This window comes from Vicugna pacos, chromosome 33, assembly GCF_048564905.1.
Source record: "Vicugna pacos chromosome 33, VicPac4, whole genome shotgun sequence".
In the NCBI taxonomy this organism is placed as follows: Eukaryota; Metazoa; Chordata; class Mammalia; order Artiodactyla; family Camelidae; genus Vicugna; species Vicugna pacos.
In genome coordinates this window covers 10,180,995-10,200,061 of record NC_133019.1, presented here as the reverse complement: position 1 = coordinate 10,200,061, position 19,067 = coordinate 10,180,995, and the positions used below count along the sequence as shown (strand labels likewise).

Genomic DNA, 19,067 nt, shown 5'->3' with positions numbered 1-19,067 from the left:
ATTCAAATGAGAATGATTAAGATTTTCTTGAGGAGGGAAGCACGGACTAAAGGGGTTAAGCTGGCTGGGAAATGTCTGCTCTGGGCTCCAAAGTATCAAAGGAAGACGACACTGGACTGGCCCATTCCCTCCCTGTCTCTGTCCCCATAGGCCCCTGGACACCTGAGGGTGGTTGGCTAGGCAGGGTCTTAGTGGTCTCTGCCTCCTAGGAGAACCGACTGGGTCCCCATCCCCTCCTGCCCCAGGATCAGTTTACCCCACTTCCCCCACCCTCCGGTGTCCTGAGGACCATTGAGTGAGTTCTAGTTCTCAGGTCAGGCCTACCTCCCTCTGCTGACAACGGACTGATCATCTCAGTTTTTCTATCAGTGAAACTGGAGAAACAGCCTGTACCTTCTCGCTTGGCTGGGGAGATGTGAGAAGAGAGGGATTCTGGACTCTTCTCTACCACAAACCTGTGCCAACAGGTCACTTCCATCTTCTGGCCTGAATTTGTGCATCGGATGAAGGGTCTGGACTGGAGTGTCTCTAAGGTCACTTCTAGCTCTAAGATGCTGAGATCTGTGAACACACGCTGACCCTTTCTGCCCACCAGTCATTATTTGTAAGCTGTGGGTTGTCGCACCCCTCAGTTCCACTGATGTGTTCAGAAGGGCACCCCTGCCCCCAGCTTCCCGAGGTGCCGGCATTGAGAGCACAGACTTTGGAGCCAGAGTCTGTATTTAAATCCCAGCTTCTCTACTTACTGGTTATGTGACCTTGGGCTGGTTACCTAATGTCTCTCTGCTCGGTTCCCTAGTCTGTAAAATGCAGGTAATAATAGAGAGAGGTCTCTCAGTGTTGCTGTGAGGGTGCAATAAGCCAACATTTGTAAAGCACTTAGAGCAGTGCCTGCCACAGATTAACGCTATTTGCCAGTCCCAGTATCAGAAGGACAAAGTATCCACAGGATGGGGCAGTGACCCAACAGCCAATCTAGAGACCCTCGTTAAGGAAGATGAAAATGTCCTGAGTAGACCGACCTGTGAATTCATTCACTCATGGCCAACACACTGTCACAGACACCTGCGCCTGGGAGAGGGACGCTTGCCTTAGCAAAGGGCCCCCAAAGGAACTGACTCCAGGTCAACAGGAAAAGGCAGGAAGAAAGGGAGGGAGCTGGTGGAAAAACTCCCTCCTCCCAGGATCCACTGCTTAGAGATGGGAGAGATTCAAGGAGACTAGATGACATTTACAGTTCTGGAAAAATCTGAAGGTCTTTTTTTTTTTTTGCTCAAGTTTCTGTGGTGACTGCATGTGTGTTTTCATTTGGAGATAGCACACCGTGGTGTGGTCAGTCTTGGCTGGTGGACAGACGTGGGCTTGTTTCTACTCAGCAATTTACTAATCAGTAACCTTGGGCAAGTTGATTAACCTCACTAAGCCTCAAGTTTCCTCATCTGTAAAATGGGGATAAGAGAACCTACTCATAGGATGGTTGTGAGAATTAAATGCTGTCCACTGTATAAAATATTTAATACAAAGCTTGGTTTGTAGTAAATGTCAGCTATTAATTAATCCCTATCATTTGAAAACAGTGTTCTCCTGCCAAAAATGTTTGAAAATGCTCTGATCTAGTCCCATTCTCCTATTTTATGGGGAAAGAAATTGGGGTCAGAAAAGGGGAATGGTTTTCCCAAGGTCACAGCAGGGGGTTGAGATCCCTGCTTTTTAAAAGCCCTCCCCCCACCCCCAGAGGCAGTCCTCTGTCCTTTGGTTTTCTTGTGTGTGTTTTGTTGAACAAAGCCTTCCCTCTCCCCTCCCCCCTTCCCTCAGAAGTGTCCGCTCCAGCCCCAGGAGCACAGGCCCCAGAGGAGAGGAAGAGGCTTTACTCAGTGTGAGGGAAGGACATGGTGTCTCGATGCAGAAGACTGCTGTGTGACATTGACAAGCCCAGCTTCTCTGAGCCTCTGTTTACTCTCTGGTGAACCAGGAGTTCTGGACTCCTGGCCCTGCAGACCTCACAGGCAGGCAAGGCTCAAATAAGGACTGGATATGAACATGCCCTGCACAGAAAGGAACAAACATAGTACATGTTCCCAAGACCCCAGGCATATCAGCCGGGGCACTGGCCCTGCAGCCAGAGCTCTGAGATCCACGTTCGTTCCTTCTAGCTTGGGCACCGCCATGACCCAGCCTCAGTTTCCTTATCTGTGAAATGAGTTGTGAGGTATGAATAACATGAGAGTGTATCTGTGGCAGCTCCTGGAAGTGTGTGCTGTTCTACAAATGCGAGTTAGCATCTCCCGTCTAAGCTTTCTTCCTGCACACATGCCCCCTGAGCCGCACGAAGGATGTCTGTGTGCCCATGTGAAGACTAGAGCTGGACCACACACCCTTCCCAGTACCTCCTGCTCTTCCCTCCCGCCTTTCTCATCCCCACTTCACTCAGCCCTGGGAAAGGAGCAGCAGAGTGTCTCTTAGCAAGCTTAAACCTCTTTGAACCTTTCTCTCTCAAGGCTAGGGAGGAGTGGGAGCGGGGGCTGGTCTGGAGGTGACCTTTAAGGAACCCCTGGGCTGTGGTGGAGAGTCAAGTCTGGGCATCGGAGCTCTCTGCTTTGTTCCTGCTTTGTCACATGTTGCCTGTGTGACCTTTTGCTCACCACACGTCCTCTCTGGGACTCAGTTTCTTCACCTGTAAATGGTGGGTGCAGCACCAGGATTCTCTGTGGTCCCCTAGAAAGTGAAAAAGTTCTGATAGAAAAAAAAAAAAAACAGCCAAGGTGCTTCTCTAACCTGTGCTTATTCAGGTACGACCAGAATCCTGGCTTTATTTAACAGAATTCTTTCTTTGAAGTTGGATTTTTATTGTTTTCCAGGATTGGGGATTATGAGAGGAGATTTGGCGGGGAACCTGGCCATTTGGTTCCATTTCTTGCCACAGCGGCCTGAGTTCCTGGCCTCTTTTTCTGGAACCTGGCACATCTATCTGCCCAGATGCTCCTTCAGCCTAGAGTCTGACCATGCTGCCCACTTTGGGCCCCGAGTGATGACTGCGGCCTCAATGTGTGGCGAGCAGGGAGAGCAGTGTCAATGCAGGGGCCCCAAAGAGTCTCACTTACAGCTCAGACTGAGAGAAAAATGAAGATTATATTTCCTAAAAAACTAGAAGAGCCTGGGGAGGAGACCTCCATTTATTAAAGAATGACATGGCATATAACAAAGGGAGGTTGCAGGATGCTGGGCTGCCCTTTTAGCAAAGGTGGCATCAGAGCCCCTTCCGTCCACAGGGACCCCGCCCCAGGCTCCTGACATCTGTGGGGAGGGGCTAGAGAGCAAGGCTCCAGGGTTCAGTCTCATGACCGTGCAGGTGGGGAAAGCCACTGGGACACTCACATAAGCTGTGTCACAAGGAAGCCCTGAGGTCAATCATGTTTACTCTGCCATTCTAGAGAGGAAGAAGCTTTCAATCATGAAAACCCCCAAATCCACAGACAGTCAGAGGTGGAGGGATGCTGTGAGATCACCCTGTCCTGGATAACAAGCAGTTTTCTTCAGGAGAGCTGCTTCTGATCATTGGTGGTGGTCAGTACACACTGAGTTTAAGAAAAGGAAGTGACTGCGGCAATCCATTAGTGATGTCTGCCCTGAGCGTGGTTCCCACGCACACACGGTGCATCTCTGCATCTGCTATCCACAGCCCAGGACACTCAGCTAGCTAACTGAAGCTCAGATCTCCCAGCCCCTAAGGCGGGGCTCTTCCCACAGCCCATCAAGGTCCTCCTGTGTCCTGTTCTTCAGGTGGCTTCAGGGGTCACCCGCAGGGTCCTCCTGGGCATTTCTTGGCTCCTACAAAGAAAGTGGCCAGAATACAGACAGAATTTTTTGTTTTAATATGTAAAGGAAATTGAAGGCTATGGAGATTAAGCCACTTGCCCAAAGTCCAACGTAAAACAGCCTTTGAAGTTACCCTCAAGCTCAGTTTACCTTGTGTTCTCTGTCCAGAACTCTGACCATTAGGCAACAGTCCCCAGTTCCTTGGAGGAATCTCAAAAGGTAGGCATAGTATCTGTGGGGTCCTGGGGAAAACTGTTTTGATTGGTTTAAATGACCTCACTGGGAAGTCTCTTGGTTTGCTCTGGTGGCTGGTGGCCCAGGAGTGCTTCCAAGGTCCTCGTTACTTTAATCATTGCTATCTGGGAAGTGCCTGCAGGTTGTCAAGGGGACATAAAGTGACACTGGACGTCTTTGGGTTCTGCTGGGAGCGGAGCTGGTGAGAGGAGAAGCAGCCCAGAAACAGGAGAGGCGCAGCCTCGCTGCAGATTGTGCCCTGCATGTTTACCAGGCAGAAGTGAAAAATCCTGCTGGAACAGTTCTCCATTCTTGTACTTCCACCTCCCTCACCCAGAGAATTGCTCCCCAGGCAAACTCACATCCCAGGGCTGCCAAAGCATGCAAATCAGCGGGCCTGCGAGGCCACAGCTCAGAAGTGGGAAAGCAGAGGGCCGGAGCCAGCTCCTCCCGTCTACCATAGGGCAAGGGTCCTTGCCAGGTGGCTTGCACTGCTGACCTGGTTCCCACCAGATGCCAGGGGAGGAGGGGCAGAGGTGGGAGTTGCTCTTGACCCCCAGGCGCCTCCGACAGGCTGATCCTTGGCCTTTCTCGTCAGGACCTCATTGGGTACTACGGCCATCCTGGCCTGAGGAGATTCTAAGCAGAATCCTGGGGCTCCCGCACAATTCAAGGTGCCTTTTACTCTCTTTCAGTCACTTAATCCCATTTACTATGGACTGGGATGTTGTCTTCATATTTATCCCAAATTCCTCTAACTGCAGCCTCAGCCTCTTACTTTGTCAGCACCTCTTTGGTATAGATGAACAGTTCTGGGTACCGTGTGGGACCAGGGAGATGCTGGAGTTGGAGCATCGAAGCTGGGGTTTGGGTGGAGCTCTCAGACATTGTCTGAGTTTAAGCGATGCTTAACAGTGCAGTCATGCTTGAGTGGGAAGAACAGTGAGGTTGGAAATATGGATTCTTGTCTTCCCCTATGGCTTATATATACACATGCCCATACTTTAAAGCTCTGTCAGTTGTACATATCACTTAACCTTTTTGAGACTCAGTTTTCTCACCTGTAAAATGGGGTGAATAATAATGGCTCATCTTCCCAAAGGCAGAGAACATGCCCTGATGATCTCCTGAGGTCCCTCCCAGTCCTGTGAGCCGGAATTCCAAGACACTTGCTTTCTTGCTTTATTGCTTGAAGCTTCTTGGCCCAGAGATTCCCAGGAGACCATGAGAAGGAAAAGAGGCTTGGAGAGAACTTAGCTGATGTCCCTTCCAGCCTAACACAGATCTTACCCATTTGTCCCCAAGACACCCAAATAAAGGATTCTGAAGCTTCCTTTGTGAGCCCTTTCTGCTCCATCCCTTCCCTCTGTGTTCTTACCTCTTATCTGTAGGCAGAACAAACAGGACAGAGGGAAATGGTAAGAGATTTTTGGTCCTCCCTGTGCCTCTGTCTGCAGATGCTGCAGACGGTGATCAGCTTCTGGGAGGGAAAAGCCCTGGTGCATTTCAATCAGCTGCATTGAATCCTCGAACTTCAGAGACAGAAGGAATTTTCAGTCCCCTGAGATCATCTGAGATCCCCCTCGTGATGTGGTCAAATTGCCCCTCAATTCAAAAATCACTTCTTTAACATCCCTGAAATAAGCAAACTCTGCTTGAATATTCCTAGCTCAGCTGATGTGAAATGGTAGGTCTCACTGCTGGACAATTCCACGTTTTACAAAATTCCTTCTTATACTGAGGTGAGGCCGGCTTCCCAATAGCCTCCTCCACTGGCTCTTGTTCTACTGTTTGGAGCTGCAGGCTAAGCCTGTTTCACATCCATGCCAATATTTGGGGAGGAAGGAAAAGTCCACTAACATTTACTTAAGCATTTACTATACACCAAGCACTGTGACAAGTGTTTTCAAATGTTCCCTCATTGAACTGCCTTAAAATTTTTTATTTTGAAAAACTTCAGACATACAGAAAAGAGAGGAAACAGCTTAATAAGCAGCCATATAGCCATCACCTGGATTTAATAATTGTTAACATCTTGCCGTATTTGTTTCATCCATTTTTGGGGGAAAATATTTGATTTTTAACCTGTTTCCCCAGACACACACAAAAGTAGACCCTAAACCAATGAGCCCTCATATACGCTTTACCTACCCTCCCAACAACCGTCAAATTTCTGCCACTCCTGTCACTGGAATATTTTCTTGTAAATTGTAGAAATTATAACAGTTCAATCCTAAATATGGCAGTATGCATCTCTAAAACATGAGACATTTCCCTTCTTAACCACAATTCTATTATCACACTTAACAAAACGAATCTCATTTACTTCTCATGGCAATCCTAGGAAGAAGGTTTGATCTAAAGGCAAGTGTTCTCTTCTCTAGGCTAAACATCCTTCCTTCATTTGCTGTGACATCTAGGTCCCCTACCATCTTGGTCCTCATGCTCTATGGCCCAGTTCATCAGGGTCCCTTTTAAAAAATGGTACCCTGAACTGGGCGTGATGCTTTCAGCAGAGATCTGCAACGCTCTGCCTGTCTGTTAACGCACAGGTTAGCAGCACCTTTTTAAGAAGCTACACCACACATACGCAGCACACTCTGGACAAAACTGAGCTTCAGTCAGCTAAAATTCTCCCTTTTTTGTTTCTGTTTCACGTGAGATATCTAACACCAGCGCCCCCCCACCTTTCCCCCACCACCCACAAGAAACTACAGTATGTTTATTTCTAAATACTGTCTGCCAATAAACAGAAATGAGAGTCATTTTATGTTTTTGTTTTTCTTTTTTTGGGAGGGAGGTATATTATATTTCTTTAGAAGATTTAACCTCTTTGAAAATATAAAATATAGAGTACAGTTTTTTTTAATTGAAGTACAATTAGTTACAATGTATCCGTTCTGATGTACAGCACCATACGCCAGTCATGCATATACATACATATATTCATTTTCATGTTTTTTTCATTAAAGGTTATTACAAGATATTGAACATAGTTCCCTGTGCTGTACAGAAGAAACTTTTTTTTAAGGGAGTATACATATTTTGATGGTCAGATATCTTAAATTGTGTATACCTGAATTTTTAATCACTGTATATATTCACTGAGATTATTTCTGTTTTTCTAGCTGGAGGTTGGCTATTGGTATTTGTTGAAAAAACTTCAGTATGTTCCACATTGTAGCACGTAGTCTTTTTTTAAACTTTATTGAGGTATTACTGATAAATAAAACTGCAAGATATTTACAGTGTACATCATGTGATTTGATATGTGCATATATTGTGAAAGAATTCCTACTGTCTAATTAATTAATATATCCATCACCTCTATATTTATCTTTTTGTGTGTGAGAGAGTACATTTAAGTTTTACTCCATTAGCAAATTTTAATTATACAATACAGTGTTATCGGCTACAGTCACCGTGTTATATATTAGATCCTCAGACCTTATTCATCTTATAGCTGAAAGTCTGTACCCTTTTTGTCAACTTTTCCTTATTTCTGCACCCCACTCCCACCCCCAGTCTGGCAACCACATTACCACTCTCCGTTTCTATGAGTTTGACTTTTTTTTTTTTTAAGATTGCACAGATAAGTGATACCTTGTAGTATTTCTCTTTCTCTGTCTAGCTTATTTCACTTAGCATGACGCCCTCAAGGTCCATCCACATTGTCACAAATAGCAGGATTTCCTTCTTATGACTGAATAATATTCCAGTGTGTTTCTATCGCTTTTTTTTTTTAAACCATTCATCTGCTGATGGACACAGGTTGGTTCCTTATCTTGGCTATAGTGACTGATGCTGCAGTGAACAGGGAAGTGAAGATAGCTTTTCGATATCCTGTTTTCATTTCCTTTGGATGTGTACGTAGAGCAGGATTGTCAGATCACATGTAGCAGATGGTCTTAAAGGTAGGGGATGCTTTTGTGCAATTTGACTACGTAAGTTGATCACCCAGTATGAAGAAGAAAAGTAGCTTTCTGGGTTAGAGTTATTTGTCAAAACAGACCTCCCTAATTTTAAAAAAAATTCTTTTTTTCTTTTTTTTTTGTGGTAAAAAACATACAACATAAATTTTAAACATAAAACATAACTTTAAACAAAATTTGCCCCCTTAATCATTTCTAAGTGTAGAGTTCAGCCTCCCTTATCTTTTATTCATATAGTTGATTTTTTTAACCTAAAGGCAGGGTTTACACTTATTCCTGTTACATTTTATCTTGTTGGTTTGGGGCTCCTACTAGAATCAACCAAAATATTCTCTAAACCTGATTGCATCATCTAGTTGCCTGGATTAATCTGCTCTGTTTAAAAGCACTTCCAAATTTGATCAGTATCTACCCTGTTTATTTGCTTAAACTGTTGATTAAAATCTAATGCTTGGTTTTCTCAGTGTTGGACTCTGGATGCAGTGGGTTTATTGGGACAATTGTGTGAGTATAAGAGTTGAGATTTCAGAGCTTTAGTCCCAATTTAGGGTCTGTGAGGCTGCATGACCACCCCAAGGTGCTTTCCTCTGAGGCTGGGCTTCAGTGTCCTTCCAGGTCTAAAAATAATGCTCCTGCCCCATGTGTCTGTCCTGCTTTGTTTTTTGGGTTTGTTTGTTTGTTTTGGGGGTTTTTTTTCCTGCAGATGGTTGCCATTTTCCAAAGAGGGAGACACAACGTGGAAATAGAATGTGTTCAGGTTTCTGTAGGTGGTAGTGCCTGTGGTTTCATAGATCTGAATAAAAGACTGGTTTTCACAGCGGTTCCTTAGTAATTTAGGTCAGTTAAACACACAGTCAGTCTGCTCCTACTAGGTGTGAAACACTGTGTTAGGCTTTTAGGGTACAAAAAGGAATAAGATATAATAACCCTGATCTCTGGGAGCTCACAATTTCATGAGGGAAACAGACACACAAAACACTGATTCTAAAATATGTGGTATATGCTGGAAGAGATATAAGTAAAAGATGTGCAAACACAGATGAGGAAATCCTTTTCTTGCTTTGGATAAGCTTCATGAGGCTGTGACATTTGAGTTGGGTCTTAGAGGATGGGCTTACCTTCTAAGGGGTGGAAGGGCATTCCAGTCAGAGGGAACAGCATGTGCAAAATCCCTGACAAAGAGGCAGGCTCAGCCTGACTGAGGAGTGGCCAGGACATCTGGAGCCCAGTGCCCTGCTGGACAGTGCGTCCAGCTTACAGCTGAACTTTATCGTATTCCTGGAATGTAGGTGGGATTGGAACTGTGACCTTATTTTGCCCTTGAGATGCCCCACACTCTGAAGCTTCCTACTTTGACCAAGGTCACACAGCTTGGAAGTGATGGAGCTGGGACTTGAGCCCTAATCCTCCGACTACAAGTCCAGGACTGTTTCAAGGATGCCCTGTTGGTCTTCCACACCACACCTTAAAGGGACAGAGGTTTCTGGTAAGAGTGGATCAGTATTTCCCACAATATAGTAATTGCATCCCTTCCTTTCTCTAGAGAGGGTTGCCTTCCTCCCTGTTTCACAGATGAATAAATTGAGTCCTAGGAATGGCTCGTCAGTCAACTCTCAACCTAGAGCTTTAGGGCAGCAGCAGAACCCCTATGAGCCTGATCTTGGTCCAGCGTTCCCAGGCACCACCTCCCTGTAGGCTGGGCAGGGAGAGGTGCCAGGTGGAACTAGTCCCGTGGACCATGGGAGAGAAGCAGGAAGAAGCAGCAGTAAAATGAGGATTGAGACTGTTCCCCCCAGCCAGATCTGGAGAGAGAATCAACAATTTCAACAGGAATGAGCTAATGCCTCTGTTAGACCATGCCACCGTGTCTCCACCTAGACCCCCAGATGCTCTGAGCTCCTTCTCACGGGCCAAAGGCCCTGGGGAAAGCCATGTCTCCTGAGAACACTCTGACCTGCTTAGCAGTGGAATCAGAGTCAGAACTGAAATCACTCTGGGGGACCGAGCCCTTACGAAGTGTCCAGCGCTGAGCTAGTGCCACTCTCTGCTCTCCTGGGGTGTCATGGGGCTGGTCCCCCAGGGGAGGCCCTGGCCGGCCCAGGCGCCTCCAGGCCAGCCATGTGGTCAGCCTGGGACTCTAGGAAGATTGGACAGTGATATTGGTGCAGTGATACAGAGAACAGGGAACCCCAGCTTCAGGCTCCAGGTGCAGCAGGCGCGTCCTCATGCTGAGAGGCCTCTGGGGAAAGGCCATGGAAACACTCCTGGGCAAGAGAAATTGTTACTTTTGTTGACTGGTGAGTTTTAAACCTACTCTCTGAACACTTGCTTGTTCGTGTTTACATTTTGTGGCTCTCACAAACAACATTCTAATGGCATCACAGAAATCAGAAGCAAAGACCTTTTTAAATTGTTCACAGCCCTAAGGACCTTCAAGTCAGGCTGTTTTGGCCCCCAAGTGTTTTTCTTCCTTTCTGGGTCTTATTCAAGAGTTTCTTATCACCTCCTTCTGGAAACACCTTCTCTTGCCTCCCAGACACCATGCTTGCCCGGGCTTCATCCCACTTGAGTAGCCAATCTTTCTCAGTCTCCTTTGCTGGCTCCTTCTTATCATTCCCAACCTTGACCTTCATCTTCTTCTTCATCTGGACTCGGTTCTTTTGTAAACTCATCAAGTCCTACATCCTTCAATACCACCTTTAGGCTGATAACTACCCACCCTGTACTTCCTACCTGACACCTTTCCTGAGTCCATACACATTTCCTCTCCTCTCCTGAGATATTTAACTGGCATCTCACACTTCACACGTCCCCAAACATAGCTTTTGATTTTCTACCACCTGCTCGCTCCTCCCTGTGTCTCCGCCATCTTGGGGGATGGTGCCACCACTCTCTCTATGGAAAAAGTCCAACCTTAGGAATCATCCTTGATTCCGCTCCTTCCTGTACACCCCACCTCCCATCCATCAGCTGGTCCTATCGGCTATCTATTCAAAATGTATTCTAAATCCAGGTCCTTCTCACCCCCTCCAGGGCTGCCCTTCTAGCCTGGGCACTGCCCTGCCTCCCCTGACCCAGTCTGATAGCCCCCTGGTTGTGCTCCCTTCCCACCTCTCCCCTCTACAGCTCATCACTGCAGGTGTAAGCACGTAGGTCAGACTGTGTCACTCCTCTGCTCAGAACCCTCTGATCACTTCCCAATGTCCTTGGCATGAAAGCTGACATCTTCACCACAACCTGCCTGCCAGATCCACATCATCTGTCCCAGATACACCCATCCACTTCTCCCCCCCACCCCGTGACAGCCTCATTGCTGTTCCTCTGCAGGCAAGCCTGCTCTCGCCTCACTCAGGTCCAGATCCCGCTGTCTGGAATGGGCTTCCCCAGACCCTGCTTATGAACAGCCTCTGACACACTCTTACCTTGATCATGTAGCATTATTCCCCACAGTAATTGCTTCTAAATAAAATTACATATTTGTTGGGGGAGGGTATAGCTCAAGTGGTACAGTGCATGCTTAGCATGCATGAAGTCCTGGGTTCAATCCCCAGTACCTCCTCTAAAATAAGTAAGTAAATAAACCTAATTAAACCTTATTACCTCCCCCCACAAAATAAAATTTAAGTTTAAAAAATATATATAAAATTACATATTTGTTTCTTATTCCTTTATGCCTCCTCAACCAGAAAAAAAAGCTCCATGTGGTCAGGGACTTCTGTCTGTCTTTTCCAATGTTGTGTTTTCAGTGCCTCGAATAGAGCCTGGTACAGAGAGTGTATTTAGCAAATCCTTGTGGAATGAATGAATTTGCTCTTTTGTTAAATTTTAAAATTATTCCTTATTAGGTCACTTTTACAATGTCATGAACAGACTTTTTTTAAATATAAAAGCAGTTTTATATGTATCTTGTATTTCTATTATATTTTATTTTTTTCTCATAAATTAATTTCATTGAAACAGCAAAAAGATCAGTTATTCACCTCTGACTGGGGTTATAAACTACAACCTTTCAACAGGAGCGGCCTCACCGTGTCACAGAGAAAGAGGCGTTAAGGGACCGATGGCGGGGGGGGGGTTCCTTCTCAGGCAGTATTACATCAAACTGCAGTATAGACAACTGATCTAACAGATCACAATACCTCCTGAAGAGGCGTCACTTGTTTTAATAATACCTAAGTATTGGAAATACATTCATTGCATGAATTGGAGGAGGAAAAGGAAGAAGAAACAGCATTTCATGACAATCTGTTCCTGGTCTCCAGCCACACCAAGCCTTAGCACTGTACAGAATTCTTAATCCATTAGCCAATACTATTCAGAAATACTCCTTCAGTAGTCTTACATTGATATTGGGTAAAAATCACACACAACGCCCCAGCCTGGTGGTGTTGGGGTCTCCAGCTCGTGTTGGGGTCTGTATCACAAGTGTCTGAATCCTGGCTGTGCTGAAAATGCCCCTGAGGCAGCAGTTTCTTCTTCATGCTCAACCCAGACAGATGAAGACCCAAAATGCTAATATTTATTTTATCTTTAAGTCTACCCTCTAACATAACTATTTTCAATCTGTGGGCCCTTCCCATCTTTAGCTCCCCTCACCGATTACATATTTAGTCTTAGTTCATCTCAAAATCAGGCTGCTCTTCAGAGATGACTTCCTGTCTCTCCAGTTTCCTCTTTCTCAGACGCCCATATCCCTCAGTCTCTCTTGCCACCTTGCTGGCCTAGCTGCTCTTAGGGATGCCTCACAACCAATCGTGCAGGCGTGGGCCACACTTACCCATCATCGTTTAGAACAGAGCAGAGGGAGGGGGGCTTAAGTGAAAGCTCCAGAGGACTCTCTTGGATCCCATTCATTCATCCATCGGGCGTTTCTTGAGCCTCCGACCCATGTTAGGAACTGTGGTGGCCACTGAGGACGCAAAAATGGATTTCATCATTCTGGCTTTCAAGGAGATCATAGACTAGAGGGAGAAAGAATTGTGCAGACAAATAAGGAGTGACATGACATATGCCATGTGGCTGATAGAGAGGGTTTCAGGACCAGAGGGGAGGGGGATCAACTTTGTAAAAAGGAACAGTGCATGGAGGCCTGGAAACACAAGAATGTGGCATGTTTGGACATGAGCGAGCATTCCGTGAGGCTGGAGCACAGGGTACCTGGGAGGGAGGGAGGTGAGATCCTGAGAAGCAGAAGACAAAGCAGCGAAGGTAGGCAGAAACCAAGTCACACAGGGAATTATATGTTGTACTGAGAAAGTTGGACTTCATTCCAAAGCTACTGAAGAACCAATGGAAAGCAGAAGAATTTTCTGATTGAAGGGTCTGAATTCATTCACATGTTCACGTATTCATTCATTCAACCAATATAATTTGAACTCCTATTATGTGCTAAGCTCCATGCTAGGCTCTGGGTGTATGGTATTCAATATCATTTTCTTGCCATTCTAGAGCCAATAATTCATGGAGCAGAAAGGAAGATTGTTTGGCAGCTCCTCCCCTAAAGAGCTGTATGAATAGGAAACTTAATTATAGCAAAGAATGGAAGCAATTTCCCTCATAATAGGTATATGTTTAAACAAATTATGGTATATCCATAAATGGAATATTATGTAGCCATTAAAAATGATCTCTGCAAGCATAGGAGAAAGATTTATGATGCTCCTTAATTGTGTAGGAGAAAGATTTATGATGTTCATTGAAAAAATGAGAATAAAAATCTATATAGGGTGGAATGAGGAAAAACAAGAATAAAAAAGACCATAAAATATACAAAAATATTAATTACAGCTACCTCTCCACAGATTGACTTTTTTTTTTTGCCACTTTATGCTTTTTCTGTACCAAACAGTTTTCTCTATTAAGCACACACTTACTTTTTCAACCCAACATTTATTCTGAAAGGAAAAAGATGAGCAAAACACAGAATGAAAGTTGAGAGGGGGATAGAAACAGGAGTGACACCTGTCTACTCTACCTGACATGGTTTAAGTGTCATCACCTCTGGAGGGCTGGGATAGCAGAAGGGCTTCTTGCCTTCGATAGTTACTTTAGGATCCATGGCTGGTCATTCCTTGCTTTTCCATAAACGCGTGTGTCACAGCCTCTGTCTGAGGCAGCTCAGCAGAAGCACTCTGGGGCAGCAAGTTCTAATCCCAGTAGACACCGTGTGACCTTGGACAAGTCAGTCTCCCCTTTCCCTGGTTACCTACCTCCCTGAAGGAGATTTTCCAAGGACTTTTCCAGGCAGCAGGATAAGCAGGAAGAGTCTGGCCACAGGGCAGGAAGCAAGTGTTCTTTTTCAAAATAGAGATGAGCCCGTCCCAGCATCCTATTTTCCTCGAACTTCAGTCTCTTCCAATCCTGCCAGCTGCTAATGTTTTCTTTTTTTCATCTCTTCTAGGAAATGATCGAAACGGCCTAGATTTCAACAGGCAGGTAAGGACGTTCAGAAGAAAGCCTTTATTCTGTAGATTTTGGGGGTCACTTACATTATGTCAAGTGTGGGGGACACAAAAAAGATTAAGGCAAATTTAAGGGTGCTTGTTCATAGACTCATAGCTTTCAGGATTGGAAGGGGCCTTTCAAGGGCCTTTTCATCCAACCCCTCCTCCAACCCATAATCTGATGTTGGGGCCACCTCTTCACTATGCCCTCAGAAGAGAGCTGGCGACGCAGCACCTGTGCAGGACTAGCTGTATGCCAGGTGTGGTCCGGAGTCTAAGGCAACAGCTCTTTTCCCATCAAAGCTGAGCAGCCTCTTGGGCAAGTCTGTTTGCGCGGACTGGCTGTGCGTAAAGGAATTGATGGCGGTACAGAGGATGGAGGGTTGGGTTTCTCAGAGAACTCCTGATTTAAAAGAAAAAGAGAGAAGACAAAACAGGAGAAACAGAACAGAAAGAGCTCAGGAAGGAGGGCAAAAACCAGCTCAGTAGGACAATGTAGACACAAGCTTGGTGCCTTTAAACGAAAGCAAGTTGGGAGGTTCAAGTTAGCCGAGAGGGCTTAAGGCAGGGGAAGGTGATGCTGGGTGGACTGCAGGTTGGATGGATGTTGATGGGTAAAGAGAAGGGTGATGGAGGGAGAGGAAAGTTCAGCTGATGGGAAGACGGGGGCTGAAGGCTAGGAAAGGATGTGACGTCAGAAGCAGCCAGTGGGAGGATTTTGGGGAGAAGGAAGTCTTACCTGGAAACAAGCAAGAAGCAACAATGGGCCCTAGAGTGCAGCAGAGAGGTGAGAATTGGAAACAGAGTCAGAAGGCCTGGGTTTGGGTCCCGTTTCTGCCGGCCTGCAGGTGGGCACCCAGGACTTCTCAGGCCCCTGCATTGACAGTGACGCCCTCACACTTCATAGCGAGGGAGACCAACCCACGTTTGCAGACCCCCAGGCTCTGTGCACAGTGCTTGGGCAGTTTATCTCATTTACTTCTTCTCGCTATACACCAAGCATGACTATCCCCCTTATACAGGTCAGGAAATTGCCTCCCAGGCAGCGCCACCTTATTTGGCAACAGGTTTGAGATATTAAGTAATTTGCCGAAGGTCACACGATCAGTCACCCGGCAGAGCCAGGACTTGAACCCACATCTCTTTGGCTGCAGAGCTCCCATTTCCCATGATGCCTTGCCGCACCCTCCTCTGCAATCTCTCAGCTCCCTCCCCCTGTCCCTAGGGAGAGGCCTGGGAGCCAGCTGCTGAATGTGACCTCACCATGACTAACTAGGAGGGAATAGGAGGTGGAGGGCGTGGGGAGGGGAGGAAAGAGTGTTGTATCAGAGCAGCCTCGGTGTCTGATACAGAGAAGCGGGTGGCAGTCACGGGAGAGCCAAGGATGAGCCGCTGCCCTTGGGGATGCTCGGGTTGGAAGGCCCCAAGCCAGTGGGTGCAGTTGGGAACTGCAGTCAGGCTCTGGGTGATCTGCCATCCTGAGGTTGCAGGAACAAGGGAAGTTGGTTCATGAGGAAGTTTCATGCTGAGCCTGTTCATTTCCTGGTCCCAGGAAAGCAGCCTGAGCCTGTTTGGGAGATAACTGTGAGGCGACCCATGAGCCCAGAAGCTGGGCCACCCTCAGTCCCCAGGGAAGAGAAGACAGAGCTAAGAGGCAACAAGTTACGCCCAGATCCCTGGACAGGGAGTCAGAAGGCCTGTGTACCAGTGCTGCTGTGACTCTATACAATCCTCTTCTCCTTTCTGGGCCTCAGTTTGCTTATGGTAACATGAAGACGTTTGCATGAGATCATCTCTAAGTTCCCTGCAATGTGTATGGTACGGTCCCTTCAATTTTCTCATGCTGTGTTCTGTTTGGTTTGACTTCCACTTTCCTTTCATGTTTTTCTTTGAAGTGAAATGGGGATGAGTGTCCATTTCTTCACCCCGAGCTGTAGAGAGTGAGGAAGAGTGTGTCATATGGAATCTTTCCAGCCTTTATGATCTTGTGTGATCCAGTGAAAGGACTCTTTGAAATTTAAGGGGCAGAGACAGAAGGACTCAGCAGCCTGGATCTGGGGCCACCCATTCACTCTTTGAGTATTTAGTCATTCCTAAGGGCTGGATAGAACATGTCATTTGTAAGAAGATAAATTGCAATGCATTCTGCAGGGAATTCCGTAAGAGACATACGAGTACCAAGCTCTGGGATGCTGCCTGACAGTGCCACCAAAGAGATGTTGTCCAAAGTGGGTGACAATGGAAGAGTAGGGGGTTCGACTGGCAGAAACAGGCAGCAAGAATATTCCAGGCATAGGAGACAGTGGAGTGAAGCCCACTGTTGTAAAAGGGAACTCTGGGAAGATCAGCACTGGATGTGATGGTGGAGATGAGGCCAGGTCAGATTACGTAGAACTTGGAATGACCAGCGAAGAAGCCTGGATTTTATCCTGTGGGCAGTAGGGAGCCACTAGGTGTTTTCAAGCATAACCAATTTCATTTAATGGAAGAGCATTAGAAGGGGGTTTGGGTGAGGAAGGGAGGAAGGATGAATGAAGGACCGATGCAAGAGAGGCCTGATGGAATGCCATTGAGGTAGAAGGAAGTGGGTAATGCCAAGAAGAAGGATTAAGCACACAAACGTACAGCCAGACAGCCTGGGTTTGAATCCTGGTCTCAACACTACCTGGTGGCCCTTGGGCAAGTTTTTCAACGTCTATGTTCCTTAATCTCCTCACTTGTAAGGTGGAGAGAATAATGGTCCATCTCTCACAGGGCTGTTGTGAGTGTGTGTGTGTGTGTGTGTGTGTGTGTGTGTGTGTGTGTGTGTGTGCACGCGTGCACACATGTACCTTTAAGACAATGTCGAGAACCTGCATACTGTAGAGGCATTTGCTGTTATGACTCCTATGTTGCCATTATTATTCCTATGTCAGTAGGCATGGAGAGACTCAGATTCAAGGGATATTTCTGGTATAAGATCAGAAGGATTTTGGCAACAGGTTGGACATGGACAAGAAGGAAGGGGAAGTGTCAGGCATGATTCTTAAATTTCTAGCTTGGATGCTGAGCATTAGTGGGACTGCAGCCAGAGATCAAGAGGACATGAGGTGGAGCCAGTTTGTCCAGACGATGGGAGGAGGAGGAAGGACAGATAATGGGCTATAGATGCTCAATATACGATGAGAAATTCGAATCTAGAGTGTAGCAGACAGGTCAGGACTCAAACTGAGAAGTCACTGTCAAATAGTGCTAACTGAAGTGATGGGAGGTCGGGAGATCACACAGGGAGGCTGTGCAGACTGGGGATGAGAACCCAGGGTGGACCTGGAGGAGAAGGAACATGGGAGAGACAGCCTGGGGAGCGGGTACCCACAGGTGAGACTAAGAATGAGCAGTTAAAGGGACAGGAGGAGAACCACACACACAGAGGAGAGATTTTCATGAAGGTGAGGATAGCAGACAGCATCAGAGCAGGCAGAGATACTGCGGAGCCCACGCTGAAAGCGGCCACGGTTTGGCAGTGCCATGAGCAGTGATGGCCTCATGGTAGCATTTCTAGTGTCCATGGTGAGAGCAAATGCAGTTGAGGGGTGAGGAGAGGTTAAGAATTGATGGACTTTTTAATGATGGCCATTCTGACTGGTGTGAGGTGATAACTCACTGTAGTTTTGATTTGCATTTCTCTGATAATTTAGCAATAGTGAGCATTTTTTCATGTGCCTCTTGGCCATTTGTGTGTCTTCACTGGAGAATTGCTTGTTTAGGTCTTCTGCCCATTTTGGGATTGGGTTGTTTGTTTTTTTGTTATTAAGTTGTATGAGCTGTTTATATATTCTGGAAGTTAAACCTTCGTTAGTCACATCATTTTGCAAATATTTCTCTTCAACAAAAAATTTTTTAATTAAAAAAAAAGGAATGATGTAGACAAGGACTTGAGAACTTGATGATAAAGGGATGAAGATGTTGGCCTAATATGGAGAAAGTGTAAGAAGAAGGTTTTGGGGGATGAGGGATACTGGTGGGATGCGGGCCTGGGGAGAGGTAGGAGATGCTGTATAGGAGACAGAAGAGAGAGTACAGGGGTGGAGAGGTTAGCCTAGAAGAGGAGAAGGGCTCTTCTGAGAGGCAGGGAGGGCTGAGTGCCCTGTCAGTGAGGTCAGGAACCCCAGGGAGAGCCTCCTGGTCACAGAGTTTCTCTGTTTCCGTTTCCTGCTCTTTGGACCAACAGCTAACTTCAGAAGAACATTAGAAAGTAGAATTGGCTTAAAGGGGCTTGGAGAGCCCACAATGACAGATGCACAGCTGGGGAACTTCACCCTGCTCTGTCCTGGTGACTTCTGGGCCCTTTGTCACCCAGGGCTGTGTACACCAGACACATCAGAGCAATGTCTCCATCTATGCTGTTGAATTCCGTGTTGCTAGAAGCCTTCAGAAAAGTTCTCTGAGGCCAGTTCATAGTCTGGGGCAGGTTGACAAGTATCTTTGTCCCTGAGCTTCCTGCCCGCAAAGCTGAGAGCCAGTGGCCTGGGATTCTGTCTCTGCCCCAGACCTAGCAGTGTTCTCAGCTCACCTGCTCCCGCGACACATGGCTCTCCTGTACCTCTCTCAGGACACCCATACTATCCACTCCAGAGCAGTGGCCCCATTTGCCCCCACAGAG

At 46.5% G+C, this 19,067-nt stretch overlaps 1 protein-coding gene across 6 annotated transcripts in view; it reads left to right on the top strand.

The window, feature by feature from the left end:
• The window catches only part of POU2F3 (POU class 2 homeobox 3), a 74,465-nt gene that overhangs the window by 14,311 nt on the left and 41,087 nt on the right, over positions 1-19,067 (top strand). For 4 of the 6 annotated variants that reach the window (XM_072953762.1, XM_072953761.1, XM_072953760.1 and 1 more), the window contains exon 3: positions 14,383-14,417. The exons of the other annotated variants lie outside the window; for them this stretch is intronic. In XM_072953762.1, the coding sequence (XP_072809863.1) occupies positions 14,383-14,417 (35 nt within the window). The remainder of the gene's footprint in view (positions 1-14,382; positions 14,418-19,067) is intronic. 6 annotated transcript variants of the gene reach the window in all.